The following is a 22566-nucleotide window of genomic DNA, read 5'->3' on the forward strand; positions in this document are numbered from 1 at the left end:
GCCTCTGTGTGACTTCCTCAGCATCCATATTTGCATCTCTCTCGTGATAATTAAAAAGCATCACCTGACAATGGTGGCCGAGATTTGCAAATCAATCTCATTAAAAAAACGTACATTTAATAAAACTAATTTACAACATGTGAAACACAAATTTACAAGCAGCAAATCATATGGAAAGGAACTATAGACCAGACCTGAGCTGAGCCAAAAATAAATGATAGAAATTGAGATTATGAGCTATGACTTGTTTTTTTTTTAGTAATCCATGTTTAAAATTTTTTTACGAGATGGTCATGTCTGTGGGTTGGTGTCACATATTTTACATAATTTGCAAACAGCATGCTGAAATCAAAGTGTACACTGTACACAATTTGTTTCTGGGCACATTTGTGGCGTATTTTTTGGACTAAGAAACACTACCATTGGCCCGTTGCACTCACCGACTCTGTGTCACGTTTTGGGATAATTTATTTGCACATTCAATTTTTTATTTAAAAAGAAAATGCTTCTGGATATGTCTGCTTTTGCCTCGACTCTGCATTCTGATTAATGCAATCACACCGAGACGAATCCGGCACTCTTGTGTTGATTTGTGGCTAAAAGTGTGCACGGCATCCCTGTTCTGTGAAATTTCTCTTCTGAATCCCGTGCAAACATTAGGCGAAGGCAAACAGTAATTAACAAACCAGTACTGGCCATGCATTTTTTTGAGGACGATACAGAATCTTCAAGGGCAGCTCAGCTCCTGCTGTGTCGTGCACGGCGAGTGGCAACACAACAGACGAGACAGCGCGGAGGGGAGGTGCATATTGGCTCACATCTCTTTGAGGGTGTCTTGTTTGTACTGAGTGTTTAGATGGCTGTTGTGGAGTCGGTTTTAATATTCCGAGGGAAAGCTCCACTCCGGTGGCAGGCGGAGGGAGGGAAAGCGAGAAACAGCCCAGGGACGAACGTTATGGCTTCAGAGCGTGTCAGAATCAATACCGCGGTGTCAAGGCGCTCAGTCACAGCGCACAGCAGCCAGAAGGAGGCAGGCAGCTGAAGAGGAGGCAGGTAACATTCTTAGACTTAATCACTTTGGATTTAAAAATGGTAGGTGTGAGGAGTTTGTGGAAGAGAGTTATCAGTAGCACATACTTCACTCTAGTAAGTGATACCAGAAGCCTATTAAATAAAAAAAATAGGCTCTAAGGTTCTGTGATTAGATGACTTTTAGTTTTGCAGTAAGTGCAGTGCTGTGTGTGGGGCTTGGTTGCTAGTGTAGTCACAAATCAGACAAGAGCACTGGCTTTGCCTCAGTGTGATGTCACTAATCAAAATGCAAACTTTTTTTTATATTAACTGGAAAAATGTACAAATCAACCTGAAACCTGACAAAAACCCAGTGGCCTATGGTGGTCTTTTCAGTCAAATTAAAATGCAACCAATAGCAAAAAAAAACATATTTGTTGGTGGGAAATAAATACTAAAAGCATGTTATTAGCCATATGTAATACCAAGATCTATATGATGACTGGTTTAACAATGACTGTTAAAGGTGGGGTGTACCTTGCAAATATGCATACTGTGTGAATTCCAACATGTGCACTCAGTTCATGTTTTTCTAAAAATCAATAAAAATATATGATGCACCCCATTCATGTCCATGATGAGATTCTACAATATGTTGTTTGCCTGAAAAGTAGTTGACTGATTTGTGTGTGTGTGTGTGTTATTTTCGTTCACAGTTGCCATGTACAGAGAGCCATCGTTGCATGATATAGGAGAGACGGTGCCCAAGGCCGCCGTTCCTCCCAGTAAAAGCACAACTGAGCCAGCTGTGATGAACGGGGGCAAGCCTGTCAGCAAGCCTAGCAAGCCCACAACATAGCCCGGCCTTCAGGAGCCGCTCTGACTTCGCCGGACTCAGCACCCTCTCTCGTCTGTGGATCAGGCTCAGGCCTTTGTCCTCTTCCTCTTTCCTCTCTTCTCTCCCCTCCCCGACTCTCCACAGCCACCGGCGCAGCCGCCTGGAAGCGTGACCAGGCGGTCCATAGAGGGTGACCCGACTGGATAAACCAGCTAAACTATGACCATGGAATGCCCTAGCAGATATGGAATGCCTTTAAAATAACAACAACAAAAAAATCTCTGTTACTGTGACAATCCACGAGAATGATGTGCGTTTGCCTGCTGATGGTCACATGATTACCCTTCAGAGCCCAGCCATGGCAGAATCCATTTAATCCAGATCTATTTTCTACACGACAGTACACCAGCTATGTCCTGGGGTAGATGCTGTACAGATATACGGGGAGAAACAAAAAAAAAAGTCAAGAAATGGACCGTCACCCTCTATTTTTTACATGTCTATTCCTGTCTGTTTGCTCTTTCTATGTCTATACTCAATGATTATCTTTCTCGTTGTCAAAAATTATTTTTTTTGCAGGGGCTGTGTGTGGTTTTCTAATACACAACTGCATATTCTCAGACAAATAACAACACACAAACACACACACACACATTTCACCACATGCTCAACCGGCACAAACAGGCCATAAGACAAGGATTTGCCACAGTGGCTGGTTCCAGGGAATCATTCAGGAAGGTTGGAAGCAGACAGAGAGTAGATCTGGCATCTCAGGCTCAGTGCTTATTTTTTTTTTGGTTGGATTTTTAAAAATAATTTCTCTGGAAATAATTTTAGCATTCGGATTAAACACACTCAAGACACACAAGCACGCACGACACTGGCGGCAAGCTAAACAACCTCCCATCGTAATCCATGCGTGAGTTCACCATCACAGGGAGTCTATGGAGTGGTTCAGACATATCACTATCCAGTTCCATCAGTGGGGTTAGAGTGTAAAAAGAGGGCCCCTAAAGTCTATTTTTCTTTATTCTTACTTTAGAGCGCTGGCTCTAGGAATATCTATAGGCCTTGTGGGCCTCTTGTCCAGGCCGCCTCCCTCGCAGTGACTCCTCTGAACGACGGGTGCAGCGGCAGCCGCTCCACTTAGACTCTACTTAGAGATCGAGTGCAAGTAGACAGCCTTTACCGCTGGCCGCATCCCCAATTCTGTTCAGCAAAAGCATGGGCAAGGTTAGTATTGTCTTCTATATTTGCAGCAGCAATGCAAGAGATGGCTTATATTATAATAACGTTTTCACTGTATAAAACAAAATACAAAAAAAAAGAGAGAGAAACACTTATATAACAAGAGGAGATTTTTAATTACTAGATATTATGAGAGGTTTTTTTCTAGCTCAGCATGCAGAGTCCAGTACTGCTCACGTGCCTGTGCAGACCTCTAACCCAGCATGCAAAAATGTCTACCCAGTCACTGCTGGGTTAAAGGTGCCTCATCTTCAGCCCCGACCAGAGAGGAACAGTAGCATCAGACTCAAAACTCGACCAACATTTTCCGTACATTCTCCAGTCTGCAACGGGCTGGTCCTTAAATTACCAAAGTTCTCCATGTCCAAGGAGTCAATAATGACAACAGCAATGTCAACGATGAAAATCAACTATGATGATGACAAACAGCGACACCCGGCGCTCCTTTCGATCCCACCCGTTTTGTTTGTTTACTCACTGTGACTACGGCTAACTTTCTCCGGAGAAATCGATTCTCTGTTGACCTTTGCACAGATCACTGCAAAAGGTCTGATTGATGTCATTCAGAGAGCGCTCAGTTTTATAGGCAGAGTATGGGTACCTGTAACTATTCACCTGCATGCATTTTTTCTAACGGACCAAAGTATGGGAAGCATAGAACAGAATATTAATGACGAGTCGATTAGGTCAGCATTGGATTTGGCATGTTCACACACAGTTCTCTCATAGCTACGACTCTGTGTCCGAGTCGGCGTTCTTTACGTTTTAACAAAGTTGACTCATTGCATACTTGCAACTTTTAGTGATTTATCAAGATTTATCGGACATCTGCAGATTTAATATGAATCCTGTCTTGCTTTAACAATTTTCATAGTTTGAATAATGAATAAGATGTAGAATGACATTAGGTAGACTGAGGCTGTGCTGCTAAATTTGCAAATATACAAATATGTTCATTTCACAACCTATAATTTTTGGAATCTATTGGAAATTATAAGCTAGTTTCTTATTAGGTGATGAAGCACATTAGTTAGAATTCAATATTTGTGCAAAAGCTACTTTAATGCTATGATTACAGAACAGTTCGATACACTAAAGGAGTTTAACTTTTACTTCTATTTAGGGCTGGCGTCCCACTTTTACATGAAACAAATCATTTTTTTCAGCAATGAACTCTACATGCTGGGCTACACTTGCCCCGCTAACCAGATGACTGGTTTTATGGAGGCTGAATTTATTTTTGTAAATGACTGGTGTGTAATTGTTCATCCCTGTCAATGTTGTTATTATTATTTTTATTATTTTTGTCATGTCAGAGCTAACACTGTTTGTTCCATTTGCACCAGGGTACTATTGCTGTCCTATTATGGAGCTGTTATGAACAATTGTCATGTTCTGTCTTTATCTGTGTGTTTTTTTAATCCATTATATGCTCATTTTGGTAGCAGGTGAGGGCATTGTTTTTTTTTTCCATGTGCTTTTCATTTATCCATTTCATCCATTGCATGGGAAGAGGATGGCTTTGAAGAACTGCATGTCGTAGGTTATGTGTATCAAGAACTGTTGGTATGTTCTGCTAATTTTACATACATATATGCAAAAAGTTTGTCTGCACTGTACAGATTGTCTTTGTTGTATACACAGATACAACATATTGAATAAAATATTTATATAAAGGTGTACTGTAATGTCCGTAACCAAAATGCAATATTCTGTGCAGTATATTACTGCACCAGGCATCTGATGGAGTTAATTAACAGACATTGGCTAGTTCTAAAAGCATGAAAAATGCCAAAGCAGGAATTTTCACACAGCATCCTTGCACCCATCTTTTTCTTTTCTTGACAAATCAGAAACGGAACACTTTGGATGTGCTGCTAATGAAGCCCATGTTATAAAAAAAAGTAAGAACAAAAAAGGTCCATAATCTGTCCATATTCTTAATCGACATATTAGTTGAGCATGTCATTTCAGATAGCTATACACTTTCTATATTTTCCTTTCTCATTGTAACCAGGCGAGCTATTGACTAAAGCCAAATATCGCCCATTTTGACATTGATCGTTTTGCATCAGGTTGTACAATTTATTACTATTATTATTTTTAAATACTATTGAACTTGAAGACTAAATATTCACAAGAGCCTTGGTGGTGCATTACCAGACAGACAAACTACAAACTCAGTAACCTTATACAATAAAACCATGTTGTTTTCTCTGACGGTTCTGGATTCTGTTCCTGTATCTGCATATGGTTATATGTAGCTGTTGAGAACTTGCCTCACACGTTTCAGCAGTTGTGTCAATGAAGAAAAAAACTGCTTCCGCTTCAACGGTTGTTTTTTTTTTTCCTTGCTTACAGAGACGTCATAGTTTTAATAAAGATAATTTGTAACCAGTACAATGAATGCTGTTATACACGTGATATGCAGAAATTCTGAATGAAGCGTTATATCCCAGTCTCAGTGTTTCTTTTTTCTTCTATCTAAGATCAATCGTGAATGTTAGTTTCATGCCAATGGCCCTTTTACTGCGTGTGTGTGTGTGTGTGTGTGTAGATTTACACATGAAGAAAAAAAAAGTGGCACAGTCTTTTCAAAGTGTTTTCCGGTGTCAGTACTCCTCTCCAACCCAAATTTCACAGGCATTCCCGGTCCAGCCTTCCCAGCAGTCACAGTTTCCGCAGTTGCAGACGCCATTCCCTGCAAAAGAGGAGGTGAGAAGGGAAGCTGTGAATTGAAGGAACTACTACGTCAGGCCTGACCTTTAACAAGTTTGTACTCTTCACTGCTACAAGCTCCCCCATCCCCCCACATCCCATCCGGGCCACACTACTGTAGCCACAGCCGACCCAGTGAGGGCCCGCCGAGACTCGCTGCAAAGGACAAAGCAAAGGACCGGTAATCCATTGATGAATCTGAAGCATTAAAGTGTATGGAATATAAGACACACATGCACATAAACACAGATGGGATTGTACTTTGTTGACATGTTCGGTGTCAGGCGTGGCAGGAGCATGCTCCGGATGACAGAGTAGGGCTTTCTTCTGATTTGGAGCTATGTCACACGGCTCTGATGTGAGAGATGTTGCTGCGCTGTCTCAGCGCCGTGAAAAATCTGAAGCGGTAACTATGGAGAATGTTAGTCACTGCGATGAAATCATGTTAAATATTAAATTCCTGGGAGCCTGGATTAGATGGCAGGGTGGTTGCCCACTGGGCTACACTTCAGTGGTCTGGGAATCAGAAGATCCCCAAAAGCATAAGGATCGCCTGGCTGGACCTGCCTTATAAAAGGCCCATAATGTGTAATAGCAAAGGATCATACAACTGCAGTTATGTGTGGATAATGACAATATGTATACAATTAATAACATGACACAAACCCAGAATTAGAAAAAGCACAATTATTATTAATAATAAATGACATTAACATGTCATGTCATGTTGGGAAAATGAAATTTGTTTTTCTATAATATTTTTTTCTCTGTTTTAGTAATAGTATGCAATTTTGTTTTTCAATCTGTGCTGTGGTGGGTGACGTGCCGCTCTTGCTTGAGCTGTTGTGTAGCGGCTGCCAGCGGATGTGGGTAATTGTCATGTCTCCCCTGCACTACAAGCCTCTGTGTTGCTGAGTCTGTCACTATCCTGCTGCTCTCCTGAGCCGGGATGCACCTCAGAATTCTGTAATTGGCTCTGGCCAACATGTTGACCTGCTGGTTATCCCAGCGAACGACCTGCAGCCCTGCCGGTCCAGTTAAATTAGCAGACCTAACCCAAAAGTGATTAAAAAAGCAGCCGGGGCCAAGGGATGCTCCATTAAAAAATAGCATGCAATGGCAGATTATAATGAAAGTTGAGTGCACTGAAGATTGGGAGAAGACGATGGTGTGTTTGCACGCAATGGAGTCATTTTAAGTAATAGGCTGTAATATTTTTTTTTTATTGTCTTACCCATGAAGACATTTGAGGGCCTCCATAGCCACTAAAACAGTTGGAATTATAATCTCTGGTGCATGAAATTAATCACCAGCCATTCCTAATACACTGAATTTTCCACATCACTCATCAATTGTGGGCGTAATGAGAATCCCTTGCTCTGAAGAACGCATGAAATGCGCAAGATGCGGGATATGTATTTGTTCCTTGGCAGATGGCGCTTGTACACGACTTACTGAAAAGGACTGGTTGCACTACGCCTACCATAGGATTAAAAAAAATACATCTTTCCAGGAAAAAAAAGTGAAAGCATGTTATTAATAAACCATTTGCATATGTTAATTCTGACACATGACCTAATCTTTCCGATGGTAATCAGTGACATTTTGCAGACATGTTTAAAACTGTTTATTTGTTTGAATAGTTTTATTTTTTTCTTTGTCTGAGGTAATTGGCTGAATGACATTGCAACTGATAACGAAGGCACGAGTGAGTAAACCAGCTTTTCGAATGTCTGAGCACCCGGGAGCAATATTAACAATAATAAATATTTATTGTGCTTTTCATTAAGCAGACAACTCCTTGGGGGCTGGTTAGATAGAACGCCTCTCTCTCTCTCTCTTTCTCCTTTTGAATCTCAGCCAAGACCATTATGAGAAGAGTCAGAGACTCTGGGATGTGGATTTATTGGACATCTATGTTTACGCTGTACGCAGAGCTGCCTGTCTACTGTCCAATCCATCACATTCAGATTTCTGCGTCGTCAATCACTGCGACTTGAAAGCGTCTCGCAAGATGCATGTGTCTGTGTGTATGAGATTGTCATTGTATAGACTGTTACCTGTACAGACGAGGCCATCGTGCTGGTCACACTCCCTGTCATCACATTCACAGAACTCTCCAGACACGTACCACTCCTGCGGAGAGCATATGCACCTCCCACAGTGACATGACCCTGAGAACAGCATGCACACACAGACACACATATAGTTACAGACCTGAGCCTTTCCACTTAACATGATGTTGAAGGGCTAATCAAAAAGTCCCTCTCACACACACACACACACACACACACCATCACTGCCACAGTATTTTTTATATTCTAAAGACAAATTAAATTGTAGACGATCTATTATGTGATTCAGAATCGCATAATAGAATCACATAACCTCGGCTAAAACTAATACTGGTTCAAGATAACAGTTCCAATACTGGTATAATAAAGGTATCCAGAGTATTGGAGATTTATATACAGCTAAAATCAAATGATATTCAATAATTCAACAGCTGTCCAAAAGACTTGAACTGACAAGTATCTACAAATTAGTCACTTTGCTCGTAAGAAATTTGCTTATTTTCAAAATATGCCTCCTACATCCTGGGGGGTGGGGGTCAGAATTGTATCTACGCTGAGGTTACCAAATTATATCTAAAATCACAATAACACACTCACAACTCTGTATAGACATAGATTATATATAGATTAGAGGTGTACATCTTGTCAATTGAAGACTGGAGGACGCAGACATGGAAATGGGGTGAGAGGAGGCAGCATCTGTGGGCTTAGGGTGTGATACTGATCTGATCTAGTGTCAGTTGTGGGGGTGAACCACTGCTCTAGATGGAAGAGTGATCTCGCAGTTCCACTAGCTGCATTTCTCTAAAAACTACATTTGGACAAATATTACAATCTCATGTTATAAATTAAGTATTTTAAAAAACAGATATATCTAATACTGGACGACTTCTATGTAATTACATGTTATATTGATAAACCTTCACAAAGCCTCTTTCACTCAAGATTGAGCAGTGTGTTTATTGACAGAGCAAATGAAAGCCTGGGCCATTATGGGAAGTCCATCTCAATCTCTGACTGACCTTTCATGTTTTTTGGGAGGGGGTATTAGGGACGAGTCTGTAATGAAGACATTTTCATTTGACTTTAAATGGAAGAAACCATGAAAGAAAACAAATGTACAATACATAATGTGTGTCTACAGGTGAGCATGTTGAACACTTGTTCTGTTTTTGGCACAGAAACAGAGCTTGGAATGGTGTGGACAGGGAGTTAAATGTCCCTTGTCTCCAGAGCTTCTTGTTTCTAAATTCATTGCATTACCAGCCTGACTTCGAGACTTCAGTGTGTTTGGAGGGTAGGAGGCACTGTGTGGAGCAGGATAATAAGGTGTTAAGCTGGCAGTCGACTTGCGTGCATCCCACTGTCCAAGGCTAAGCCAAAGGGGACGCATAGATTTCAATTTTGGTTATTTGTACCCTCCCGTGTGCAAAAAGCTGCAGAACAAAAGCTGGAAAGGCCCTATTATCTCTCCTGGCCTTTGTGACAGACACTGTGATGGCACATATGCAATTCTCTGCTCACATGCCTCTGCCGTTCATAAACTGTATATACAAACTGTATACAAAATTTGCATGGATTCCAATGTAAGAGGTCAAACTGAGTTCCGGAATGACTTTATATAATAGCCCAGGCTGCTATTTGTTCTAATAACTGAACAACTGAATTAAATTTGCATGACACAAATGACATTGTAATAGCCTAGTGGGCAAGAACTCAGTAATGAACCAGAAGACCCAGGTTCAAACCCCACTTACTACCATTGTGTCCCTGAGCAAGACACTTAACCCTGAGTTGCTCTGGATAAGGGAGTCTGATAAATGCTTGTCATAGTAGTCGGACATGGAGGACGCATACGTATTTGTTTTCATAGAGCACGCAACAGGGGAAACCGCACCAAACATCAACCTGACCATGAACAGAAATTAACGGGTTAGCTTTACACCGACAGACAAAGGTGAAAGTATCAGGAAACATAATAACACAGGACAAACATGGAACTCTGGTCCGAACCCCCGGATCCCTGGAAGTAGCCCCTTCCAGAGAGGATCCTGACCATGCTGTAAATGTGAATGTTAAATTGTAGATACACTGTAAAATAAAGATACAGTGCAGTAGAGGTCTCATGATTCAATTATGATTATTAATGCCTCGATTATCGATGCATCACAAAGTGGGTTGTAGTAGTCTAGTGGGTAACATACTCACCTATAAATCGAAAGACCTAGGTAGATCTCTGGACACTCAGAGACTGATGAGATCTGCGTTTCCTCCATTTCCGCATTGTGAATGTGGCCGCTTTTATTCTACTAGTCGTACGGAAACGCATCACGACCAGCAGCAGTCAAATTTCAACAAGTCTCGTGCACAAGGCCGGCAAGTGGCCTACTGCAAAACTCCAACCCGGTGCAGCATTGTACACAGATCAGGCAGCCACGGTCACTAACAGCAAGCATTTTTATACCACCGACAGAAGATCACCAAGCAACGTCATTATGATATCGATTATGTTCTGCACTGAATCGATTAAGAATCGTCCATATCTGCATAACAATGCTTTCATTATAAGATTCATTTCAACATCCCCTACAGTGCATTTTGTTGCTTGGAAATTAACCAAATATGTTGGCCTTTATTAGTGGCTATTATAGAAAACCAGCTCTTATTGGGGATTTTATCAGTGCTGATGTGTCGGACATACCTTTTCCGGAGCACAGGACTCCACTGTCTGTCTCACACAGGATCTTGCTCTCCACATCACTCATGGCACAGGTGCGGGGAAACTGGCACACTTTGCCGAACCATCCGTCACTGCAAATGCAGCGGCCGCACGAGCAGAAACCGTGGCCTGGGGAACGCGAGAGGACCACACAGTCACCACTTAATGCCATTTATCTCAGACAACACACAACAGAATGAACAGAATGCTCCAGGGGGGACTCTGAGTCACTCTGGATAAGGGCATCTATTAAATGCCATAAATGATTAAACACGATTGGCTGAAGCAGCCAATTAAAAGTTTCTCCAGAGTGACTTATGACGGCTTGAGACCCTCCACATTTGGTCCGGTGCTACTTGTCTGCAGGGCCGCCAGAGAGTCCTAGACCTTTACTTTATACTGGCTGTAGGTTTCATAATGCTGTGGGTTTGTGTGACCAGATTGTTCATGAGAGGGAGAAAATTAAGACAGGGAGAAACGCTAAGAAAGGATTTGTTAAAATAAATTTATTTTTGCACAGATGCTGCCTTAAGTCGTCATGTTTATCATTTCCTCTGGGTTTAATAAAGTCTGCCTAGTGGAAAACTCCAATGCAGAGTTACAAAATCCCTTAATACAAATTAACGTCATTCACAGTAGCATGGTCATCTGCTTAGCTAGTGTGTGGTAACACACTTTCTGCTGCTTGACCTATGAGGGATTTCTCTGTTTTTGTGACTGTGTGTGAGTGACTTCCCAAATGCCCAACCAGGCCTTCGACTCTCTTTACTGTACCCAAACACACCTAAAGTCTAAATCGGCACCTAGCAATCACTGTACTGCTCTGACGCAAGCATATGACTTTTAAAAAAAGGTGAACTATTTGTATGGTAGGATTTCCCCCACTATTTGCGTTATTTATAATTATAGCCAGTTGCATTTTTTTGTGTTCTTTTGCCCCATGTGTACCTCCTAATTAAATTATAACCTTTCTCTTAAGACCAACAGTCCATTTAAATGGTCTAATCACACACTAAATGTGCTGCATATCAAATATCCTCTGTGCAAGGATAAAATTAATTCATAAACTAAATGTATAAAAACCATTCACAGATGCATAGACAAAAGTAAATAAAAATAAAATAAATAAGGAAGTGTGTTTTTGCATATTATAGGTTTGATTTATATGTGAGAAATTTGCCTTATGAGAGAGAGTTAGAACATAAGATTGAGTAGATTTTATGTAGCAATCAGTATCAACTGGGAACTTCAGATCTGCAAATACGTAATACGTAAAAGACACCAGAAACAATAAATGCTAGTATAAATGCTGCTTATATTCTTTGAATGATTTTATCTGTATGACAATTAATTAAAGCTACTGGTTTTTCTTCCAAATCCAAGAACGTTATTGTTTGTCAACTTAAAGAATTGGAGGTTGAAAATTATGTAGTTTCAAGATCCAACTTTCAAGGTACAATGTACCAAATCTGTCTAACTAGCAAATATTAAATGAAATGTGAAAAAAATCTCCCATTCCCACTTTCTCTCCCCCCATTCTGCTCCTTCTGCATGTCATCGGCAGGGACGAAGGACTGGTGTTTGCTTCACAGTAGGGGTACGTGAACGCATGGCTGCTTCAATCAGCCAGCCTATGAGAGCATTTAATTGCCTTGGAAGAGCAGCGCTGCCTCCTTTTCAATTAAACTGCACCTGTGAGTCCCAAAATGCAGAAGGAAATGTGACGCGCAGACATGTCACTGAGTTTACTTCAACCCACTGGTCCAGCATCATGCCATTGTTTAGCCACCATGCCAAGCACTATGAATTAACTAAGGCTTAATTGCTGGCCAATTTGCTCTTGGACTATATATATGTATATATATATATATATACACACACACACACACACACACATATATACATATATACATATATATATATAGTATGTATGTATATGTATGTGTGTGTGTGTGTGTGTGTGTGTGTGTGTGTGTGTGTGTGTGTGTGTATATATATATATATATATATATATATATATATATATATATATAATAAACTGAGACCCAAAGGGCTGTTAGCAAATCTCTCTATGCTGAGCTGTGAGAGAAAGATGGGAAAATTGGCCTGAACTTGGGGGGAAATAAATAAATAAAAAGAAAAGGATGCCGCATGTTAGAGATGTCAAAAAGAGGCTCCCTACAACACAGCACACAGGAAACCCTTGCATTTTTAAAAACCCATTTCCTGTGCCAGAGGGCCAGTATTTGAGCAGAGGAGCGCCTCGGCTGCCAGCCATGGCATTGTCACTTAGCAACAAACATAGCAATCTCTGTAAAGCAGGACCATTAATATTGCATCCACCCAAAAAGGAAATGAAAAATTGAACTATGTTGCCCCCCAACGCAGCAGTGCATGGTGGTAAAAAGCATGTTGTCCAGGAGGGGTGTCCATCCATGGGCATTCCATTCCTGAGAATCACTGAGGCCTTTATGAGTTTGAAGATGAAGGCCATGACCTTAAGTCACCAGATTTCAACCCAAATCAACACCTTTGGGAGATTTTGGAAGGATGTTTAGACTATACAGGTCTTCCTGACCTGGTTAGTGTTCATTCCACCAATGTGTAGCTTAGTGTTCATTCCACCAGCAAGTAGCTGGTTCTTTACATAGAAAGATGCAAGATGTTGCTAGATGATGCCATTTTCATCACGCGAAAGCTTAAAATCTAGATAATCTTGTTGCTTGAAATGGACTTCAGACAGCATATTCTGCACCAACAGAAAAACGCCAAATATCTTTTGGACGAACGTGTCTGGAGAATGTGATGAAGCTTTTCTACTGATGACATCACAGTCACTTTGTGTTAACAGGCCAGAACGTTCTGTTCTATCCTTGCCTGCTAATGCTAACAGCCAGGAAATGGAAGCGCGGGGAAGGTAATAATTTTCTTGACAGTGTGATTAGGGCCTCAGCCACCAGGCTCTCAGCTGGATTGGGCTGTAGTGCACACAGCAGCATGTGCCTTCCCGCAATCCTTTGAGAGACAACGTAATGAAAGCGCTTCCGATGAGGAGACGAGGGAGTCGCCATGGCCACCACTCTCAAACTCAAGAGGAAGGTCGACCGTTCAGAAAGGGATAACAATCATTATCCTTTAACTTGGGTTCTTTTTTTAAAGTTTCAGGTGAAAGCAATAATTAGCCCTCGTTCCTCAAACTCACTGTGCGATTCTGCGGCCTTCCAAGCAGCCAGACAGCACCGTCAGGAGTTTAAATCCAAATTGCGGATGATTCCAGTTTATATCGACCTTCCCATCTGTGCGTTCATGCCTAAATGCTCACATCAGGAGTGCAAGTGTGCCGGGAGTGGCAGAGGAACTTCAAAAGCGTACATTTTCTCATATTGAATTTGGTGAGCTGGTGGACATCAAAGAGCAAGTCAGATCAAATCGCATTGATTTTTTCCCCCCAACTCCTCTTTCCTTTCCCAAATAAACTCCTCAATCTGATGTACCGATTTCCAACCGTGGCAGCTTTAACCAATCCATATGGTGTGAGAGTATGTGAGTACACAAGGGCAGAACAGTGAACAGTGACTGAAGCCAGTGTTGATGTCTCACTAGTGTTGGCGCACGATCGATTAACTCTTCATCTCCTCCTGACAGCCCAAGTCAGTAGAAGGATCCGTGGAACCGAGGATTTCCGTCCTCGTGTGTCTTTAACCCTGTCAATCCTGTATCACACTTTACCCCCCTGATCAATAATAGACACTGAATGTGGCAAGAGAATCAAGAGCATTACACGATCAATGACGTGATGGTCGCCAGTTTACGGCCTTACCCTGGCGCAAAGTACTCGCGAATACTTTGAACAGTACCAACTCATTACTAAAAAAACAAAATGTTACTACATAGCTAAATGTAACTGAAGATTAATAAATGTTTGCCTACAAAATAAATTTTTTTTCGTTAATAAATGCTTACATCAAAACAAAACCTGAAGAAAAATGCATCTGGCAGCTTTTGATGTGCTGCTACTGCATGTGCAGAAAAGCCCTCACAGTACAGAAAAAAAGACCTCCACTATTGGTTTGTAGTAGCAACAGTAAAAAAAAATACTTAATATCAACAACTATAAAAATAACTATATGTCATTAAACATTATTTATGAGAAACTAATTTGCAATTTGCTGCAGATTTGGGAGTACATACTGCAGGGGGGAAAAAATTTATTCCCTGTGTTGCAGCAGCTCAGTCAGTGCAAGACACATAATAAAATGTGCCCCCCCTGTCGAGGTTAAAAGGCCCCTCGCCTCCACTCCAGCTCCACATCCTGCCACAGTGGGAGAGTCAGCATAACAGGTATTCAATACGTCCATTCTGTACATCCATCAGGATACCGCTGTTCTCTAATGTAGTTTTTTTTCCTCTCCCAGTGCATGGGTGTGTAAAGGCAGTTTTAGTTCAATGTTTGCATGAATGATGGAATGACCAAAAGTTATTAATTAATTGCTAGTCCATCTCTATTGTATTGCACGTCCACTTTCCAAGCTTTCCAAGTAGGCTATCCCATGAATAAATGCACCGCGAACACACAAGTGAAGTGATTGTCACATGTGACACAGCACAGCACACGATGCACACAGTGAAATTTGTCCTCTGCATTTAACCCATCACCTGAGTGAGCAGTGGGCAACCATGACAGGCGCCCGGGGAGCAGTGTGTGGGGACGGTGCTTTGCTCGGTGGCACCTCAGTGGCACCTTGGCAGATCGGGATTCGAACCGGCAACCTTCTGATTACGGGGCCGCTTCCTTAACTGCTAGGCCACCACTGGAGGATGGAGGAATCTGTATAGAATCTGTGTGTACATGGACATGAAGCATTGTTGTGCATGTGTGCTTACCACCGCAGATCTCGCCGTTTGTGTCCACACACTGTCGGTCGTCACACTCACAGTTCTTGCCATGAACCCGGCTGTCCCCCGGAGGGTGGCAGGTGCACTGGCCACAGACACACATCCCTGGAACACAAACGTCGACTTCAGCACTGTGGCCAAAGGTCAGTTGTAAATGTGTGGAAACCTTATATATACAGAACCGAAGCAGCCATAACATTATGACCACACAGCTAATACGGAGACGAATATTGACCCATCAAGGCATGGACTCCCGTAGATATGTGAAGGTTTATTATGCATTTCATCAAAACTCATAATATCCCTCATTCGAACACATTATGAGCAGATCATGAGCCATTCATAATGGTGTTCAGCCCAGAAAGATCCACACTGTTTCACAAAACCTTTTCAGAACAAGAGATTGACTTTGTCGGCAAATTAGCTCTGACGTTTCTGCTCTCCTACTCTTTTTCTCTTCATCAAACATGACATTTCAACAATTCCTGCTAATCAAAGACACATCATGTCAAGATGTTAGACGTCTGAATGTGGCCGGAAAGCCTGCAAATGAAAAAATCTGCTTTCTTCAGAACATTTCATGTTTATTTCATGCACACCTGACATTCAGAAGAGCTCCACTGTGACACCGAGAGCTTTTAAAAACAGAAAAGAACAACATCTGAACTTTTGTCTCTTTTTGACATACCGTTTCCTTGAAAGGCCAACATTTTTATTGCACTAGTCTGACACTGTAAGTGTCAGCACATTCATACTAATTGATCGTGTGAAAAACAAGTGCTAATTTAGTGCTCTTCTAGCTACATGCTAATTGCTAATGTGTGACATAAGTGCAGTTCACTGGCACACACCATTAGCAGGAACAAATAACAGTTAAATGTATTCAGAATATAAATATATATATTCAGTCCATATTTTCAAAACCATATTTAGAATACAGATACATCACAGTCAGACCAAAAAGGTAACCCTGTTTTTTTGCTGTTGTGCACAAGTATTGCTATAGAAATAAAAAACTACAGCACGTGTATACAGTGTATTTTAGAAATATATTTTCTATGTATATTTTACTTTTGTACTGTAGCAGAATACATTGAATCATTACTGTCTGTATGTTACATACTAATTGCTAATGTGAGTTAGACACTAACTCTAAGACATTTTATTGACCTTATCGAAGCCAGACCAGTTTAAACCATTAATAATTAATAAAACATGAACAGTCCCATGCTACTGCACTCTAGTGTTATAAAATCAGTGATGGCGGCCACCAGTACGGACGACAATGAGCACCGCCCTGTCTGGCAACCCCGAGCAGACAAGAGCCCTCTGCATGGGTCCTGTTGCCACGGAGACTGGTGATGTCACAGAACTTCTGCTATATTGATTAGCTTCCTCGTTGTCACAGCTCCTCCTGAAGGGATGTTTACCACTCACTGGGCTGCTATGTCACTTTCATGGATTTTTGTATCACCTTGGGTCTAACCCAACCCTACAAAAAACAAAATTGCACATCTTTGAAGAAGTGTGTCCAGAACATGTGAAGAGAGCATCTTGCTGTCTTCAGCCAGCTGCCCAAGGACACACTCAGGACAGCAGCACTTGATGGATGCTTTTTCATTGCTGATTTAAAACCAAAAAACAATAGAATGCACACTTGAAAATGCCCATTACATATTATGAATAAATAAATTCTCTATTAACAGGGCAAATGAAAATAAGGAATAATAAAAGCTTGGTTCGAAAGGAACAAGGCCCACGGAGACTGCTTGTGTACAGGACATGTGAATGATGCAGTATTCTCAACAAGAGGAGAAGTGGTCCCCAGGTGATTATGTTCGCCTCTGGCCTTGGGCAGAAGTGAAAATTTGAATGGTTTCAGGGATTTCTGATGCAAAGCGGTGACATGTACAGGATGCACTCAGAGAATTGAGAAGGAAAGGCTTTGAGGATGCAGCACTGATTACTGTTGAAAATTCATTTAAAGGAGGCTGTTTGGCAAATATGTGTTATAAGAGTTATATCACTGTTTGGACCAGGCATTTTCTATTAAATGAGAGGGGTCCTAGGAGCAACAGTCACACTCTCTCTAATCTTAATGTCACACAGAGACCTCTCTTTAAACGCTATTCCAAGTTCAAATATTAATGATAATTTGAAATGCTAAGAGTACAGTACAAACATACAAAACATACAATATTTGTGTACCCCTGCAACATTAATAGTTTTTGAACAAAAGTGAATAAAAAGGGCAAAGTTGGTTATTAATGCATGCCATGTCCTATTGATTAAGTATCTATTTTCATAAAAATTTCATAAAACATGTTGTTGTGAGAAGCTTAAGTGTTTTTTTTTTAACGTTAGATTGAGCCTCCCCACTAAACATTCGAAGTCTTGTGGACATACTGATCATTTATATGCAGTCAAACCCAGACTTGGTAACTTTTTCGGACGTTATGGGGACGTCTAATACAGGTGCAAAAAAGTTGACAGGTGCAAAAAAGTTGAAAAGTAGTACAAATGTGGTCATTCCCACTCTTTTTCAGGTCATCTTTGCACGTCCACTGTTGGACCGTTGAAGATGTAAACCATGATGCCAGATTATGTTTTTTTTTTTTTTAGGTGTTCTGAACTTCCAGTATTTACGTCTGTAGGACCAAGTCCAAATTCTAGTCCAAATGAGATAATTCCCACACATTGAAGCAAGTTTTTTTTTCAGGTCATGTTTACATGTCTGCTGTTGATCCTCTGAAAGTTTAGACTGTGATGTCTGAAAAAGACGTTGCTGTGGGTGTGGCTAAATTTTTCTTTGTCTCTGTCTGATGCCCAGTAAGGAGCAGTGCAACCAATCACAGCTACAGCTAAATTAAGTTGAACCTTAAATATATTGTAGACTTTGCAGGCTTACATTACATTTCAAGATTTAAACAAAATAATCAACAAAACAGGTCTGAATCTGTCCTCTGGAATGGACCTCACACTGAAAAAAAAAGGTAAGGATTAATGTATGGTACGGTAAGCTGAAAAATAACAGTCCTCTCAATTGAAGGGTTAGATCAATATAGAATGATACATTATCAATTATATTATAAATGATGCATAGCTAGGCAGGAGCAGGAGATTTGACAACCATTACATTGATTTATTTGTGTGTGTGTGTGTGTGTGGGGGGGTACTCTTTTTTTTTTTAAATGATCAGACATTGCTGGAATCTGAAGAAAGTGAAAGGTGAAGTAATTGTCATTGTGTAACACTGCCTACGGTGCACGCAAAGAAATGTGTCCTCTGCATTTAACCCATCACCTTGGTAAAGCAGTGGCCGTCCATGAAAGGTGCCCGGGGAGCAGTGTGTGGGATTGGTACTTTACCTGAACCGGCAACCTTCAGATTATGGGTCTGCTTCTTTACCCGCTAGGCCACCACTGCCCGACATAATTCATTGTGATTATTAATTATTCCACTAAATGTATTAGTCGACTCATCCAATTTAAGGTTTTATGGATGTTAAATTAGTAGATTATTACAAATATTATATTATTATAATAGTTATTTGCCTTCCTTAGCCTGGTTAAAAAGTGGTTCTTCAACACTCTGGTTAATGAATTAAAATATAAAACTGCATGATTCAGAATATTCAATGCAGCTCCCATTGGTCCCAGCTCCATCTGCATCAGTGTCCACTTTCACAGCCTTTTTACGAGAAGTAAAAGACAGAAATACCTTTTCCATTATGCCCCCATTCCCAGGCTCACTCCTCCAATAAAAGAGCAGCTAGGAGATAAATGCTAGCTTTTCACTCATGGCCTTTTCCAACCCCAGCATTTGGGACCCTTCAATCAGCATAGGAAATGAAAGGTCAGGGAACAAGTCAGGGCTGCTGGAGCTTCTGGAAACATCCTCTAATCAGATGGTCATTCAGTGGCAGCAGCCATGACAATTAGGCACACAGAGAAACAAAGAGAAATTACTTTCAGAATGTTTCACTTTATGCTTATCCATCAATCCAAATACATTTCATCTGACCAGATTTCATATAGTCACTTTTGCTCACACATCCAAACATATGAAAGAATAATAAGTACAAAGAAAAAATAACAAATTTGATTTAAACCCACTGAAATGTAAACTGCATCATTTTTAGCCAGAGTGCAAAATTGCATGTAAGTAATATATGGGTAATTACATTAGCAAATTTAAATAATTATTGTGATTTTTAAAAAATATCAGTATTAATATTAGATTTTGTAGAATTAAAAAACACACACATGTTTTTTTGCTATGAATTCTGTATGAATGCCTGCACAGAGAGTTTAATAACACCTTTTATTGCTTGTTGCATAGCAACTGTAACTCATTTACAGGTTTCTTTTAATCATTACTGATTATTATTACACATAAATGAATATGTACGTAACCATGGTGCTCTCAAAATCATGTTACTAAATAATTTACTTAAGTAATTAACAATGCCCCCAAAAGAACATTTCTATACAATTGTGATCTGACAACAATTACATTGATTTATTTGTGGGGGAAAAGTAATCTTTGTGTTTGAAATGAAATAATTCTTAAACCTCACAATTTTGGACAATACAAACAGCGTTTAAGACAGAATGAATTCCACTCAAACTTTGGACAACGGCCCACAACCATGATAAAATCAGTATTTTTTATGACTTTTATGACTCAAGAAACTGAATTATATGATTCAAAGAAGTATGAAAACTCACACCAAAAACAACCGTGGAACATTTTGAAATGTCTGAAACAAGCTATTCAAAAATGATTGTAGTGACATTACCTACTTCAGCGGCAATCATCTTTTCGCACAAAAACATAAAGGCTATGCTTCAAACCATCCACCGACCATCAAGATTACAGGTGTCTGTCTCCCAGAGCCTCAGCACACCATGCTCAATTTTCCAAAAGCAAAAACCTGCTGCTGCCTTTGTCATGCATCTGTTTTTCTACTTTCTTTTAATGAGCATATCTACCATCATGGAACTAGGGGGGCGTGATTGCAATCAGCGCTAATTCAGATTATTTGCTTTTAAAGCAGCCCAGCAGCACTCTGGATACTAGTTAACATCTGTGAGGCAAGTTGAGACTTTTTTTCCCCATCTCGACAACTGCTTAGCAGAGTTAATTTATTCCACGTAGTGATTGCTTCTGGCACCATTTAATCAAGACACATTCTTTGCGTCGTATTTATTGCAGAGAAAATGAATAGAATAGGATAAAGTATATAGTTGTTGGGGGGAGGGGGGGTTGCACACTATCCACACTAACATTTAAAACCATGTCTGGTGTTCTTTGTGAGTTTACAGCAGCATCATCTGCAGACTGTGCCTTTATTCACGGTTATGTTTCTACTGGGGGAGGGAACCACTCATGGAAATTCCAGCATTTGAAGAATGCGACACCAGGGAATTGCCATGCATTGCTGAAAATAATATGCTTCTCTGTCTTTTACATTTTTTTCTATGGGGAAGTAGCTGAAAAGCCTTTATCTAGCTGTCTAGAGACAGTTGTGAAGTCAAGACCTGAGAAAATAAGTAATGATCTTTTATGTACCAATTAACATAAATAAGCAACCAGTCACAGAAATGTTTTGAATTATCATGACATTATAGAAATGAATTAAAAACTTTGCAGTGACTCTGAATGGAACATACAATGTGTGCAATGACAAGAGATGCAGTACCTCCCACCAAGCCTATAGACAACACTTGGATTGTCTATACAAATGGATTCAAATGGATACCAATAGATTATATCTTGAGCAGAACCTGGGTGTCCATCATGAATGTGGCACCATTGTGACTATGGATACCATTACATGATTCTATCAGTATAAGACCAAAACAGCCACTGAACACTGGCCAAATGAAATCTTTAGAAACCTGCAACAACGATTGACTACGGAATGTGTTGACCTAGTGATGAAGCCTGGCATTCTTTATAGCAGTCATGCTGTTTGGACGCATGCTGCATAATAAAGAAGTTTAGCTCCATACACTCGTCGGCCGAAACACAGATGGAACTTTTCCCAGGGAAACTTTGTGTACCAGATTAATTGTTCTCTGGCACCAGGCAATTTTAAATTGACATTTTGAAACAGCAGTTCTGAGATAATTTAAAGTTACTGCAGGAGAAATTAAAACTAATTAAGTCTCTCTCCACAGCTTAATCGTTTTATTTCATTACACGGTGGAAAGTCGCATAGTCTACCATCCATAAAGCACCGAGCGCCAAGCTGAACTACAACACCACTACATGTGAGAAAGGCTCCCACTTTGTGGGACAAGCATGGAGATGAACCAGTGCTGCTGTTCGGATTTGGGGACTCCAAAAGCCATCTCTCATTCTGCATTCGGATATGCCAAAGCTAGAATTACTGCAGGTGACTGATATAAAATGCACGGTGGCCCATGGACCTCTGGGAGACCATTTGCTCGATCTTCTGATGATTGCTCATCTGTGCCACTTCAGTTCCTTGTGTTGCATTCTCCATTGCTTTTACCCTAATTTAATCAAATACAGAAATCAATGCCCCAGCATTAAGTAATTGTAAACACAAGGTGTCTCACATTAACAGGAATTGGCAGGTTGTGCTCTCTTGATAAAAGCCTATTCTGGTATTCTGATAATATGGTCCATGAGGGCTTATCAAATCCAGTCCAGGACACACTCACCTATGAACCAGAAGACAGGGTTCAAATCCCACTTACTGTAAATTATGTACTAAAGTAATTACAAGACAACAATTAAGAGTCAGCTGCTGGAGCAATGCAAACACAGGCAGCTCCCCCATCGCTAACACAGGCAGATCTCCCAGGCTAATACAGAGAGAACTCCCACGCCAACACAGGGAGAGCTCCCGCGCCTACACAGGCAGATCTCCCGCGCTAACACAGGGAGAGCTCCCGCGCCAACACAGGGAGATCTCCCAGGCTAACACAGGGAGAGCTCCCACGCCTACACAAGCAGATCTCCCGCGCCAACACAGGCAGATCTCCCGCGCCAACACAGGGAGAGCTTCCTCGCCAACACAGGGAGAG

General features: G+C 40.8%; 2 protein-coding genes across 4 annotated transcripts in view; one reads left to right on the top strand and one right to left on the bottom strand.

The window, feature by feature from the left end:
- Positions 1-5317, top strand: part of fgf14 (fibroblast growth factor 14) — a 113162-nt gene extending 107845 nt beyond the window's left edge. For all 3 annotated transcript variants that reach the window (XM_028991889.1, XM_028991890.1, XM_028991891.1), the window contains exon 5: positions 1728-5317. In XM_028991889.1, the coding sequence (XP_028847722.1) occupies positions 1728-1870 (143 nt within the window). In that variant the 3' untranslated portion in view covers positions 1871-5317. The remainder of the gene's footprint in view (positions 1-1727) is intronic.
- itgbl1 (integrin, beta-like 1) overlaps positions 4964-22566 on the bottom strand; it is a 43633-nt gene continuing 26030 nt past the window's right edge. The window contains 4 exon segments of the mRNA XM_028991888.1: positions 4964-5798; positions 7876-7989; positions 10592-10738; positions 15494-15610. Coding sequence (XP_028847721.1) covers positions 5710-5798; positions 7876-7989; positions 10592-10738; positions 15494-15610 — 467 coding nt within the window. The 3' untranslated portion in view covers positions 4964-5709.

Source organism: Denticeps clupeoides, chromosome 9 (assembly GCF_900700375.1).
Source record: "Denticeps clupeoides chromosome 9, fDenClu1.1, whole genome shotgun sequence".
Taxonomy (NCBI): domain Eukaryota; kingdom Metazoa; phylum Chordata; class Actinopteri; order Clupeiformes; family Denticipitidae; genus Denticeps; species Denticeps clupeoides.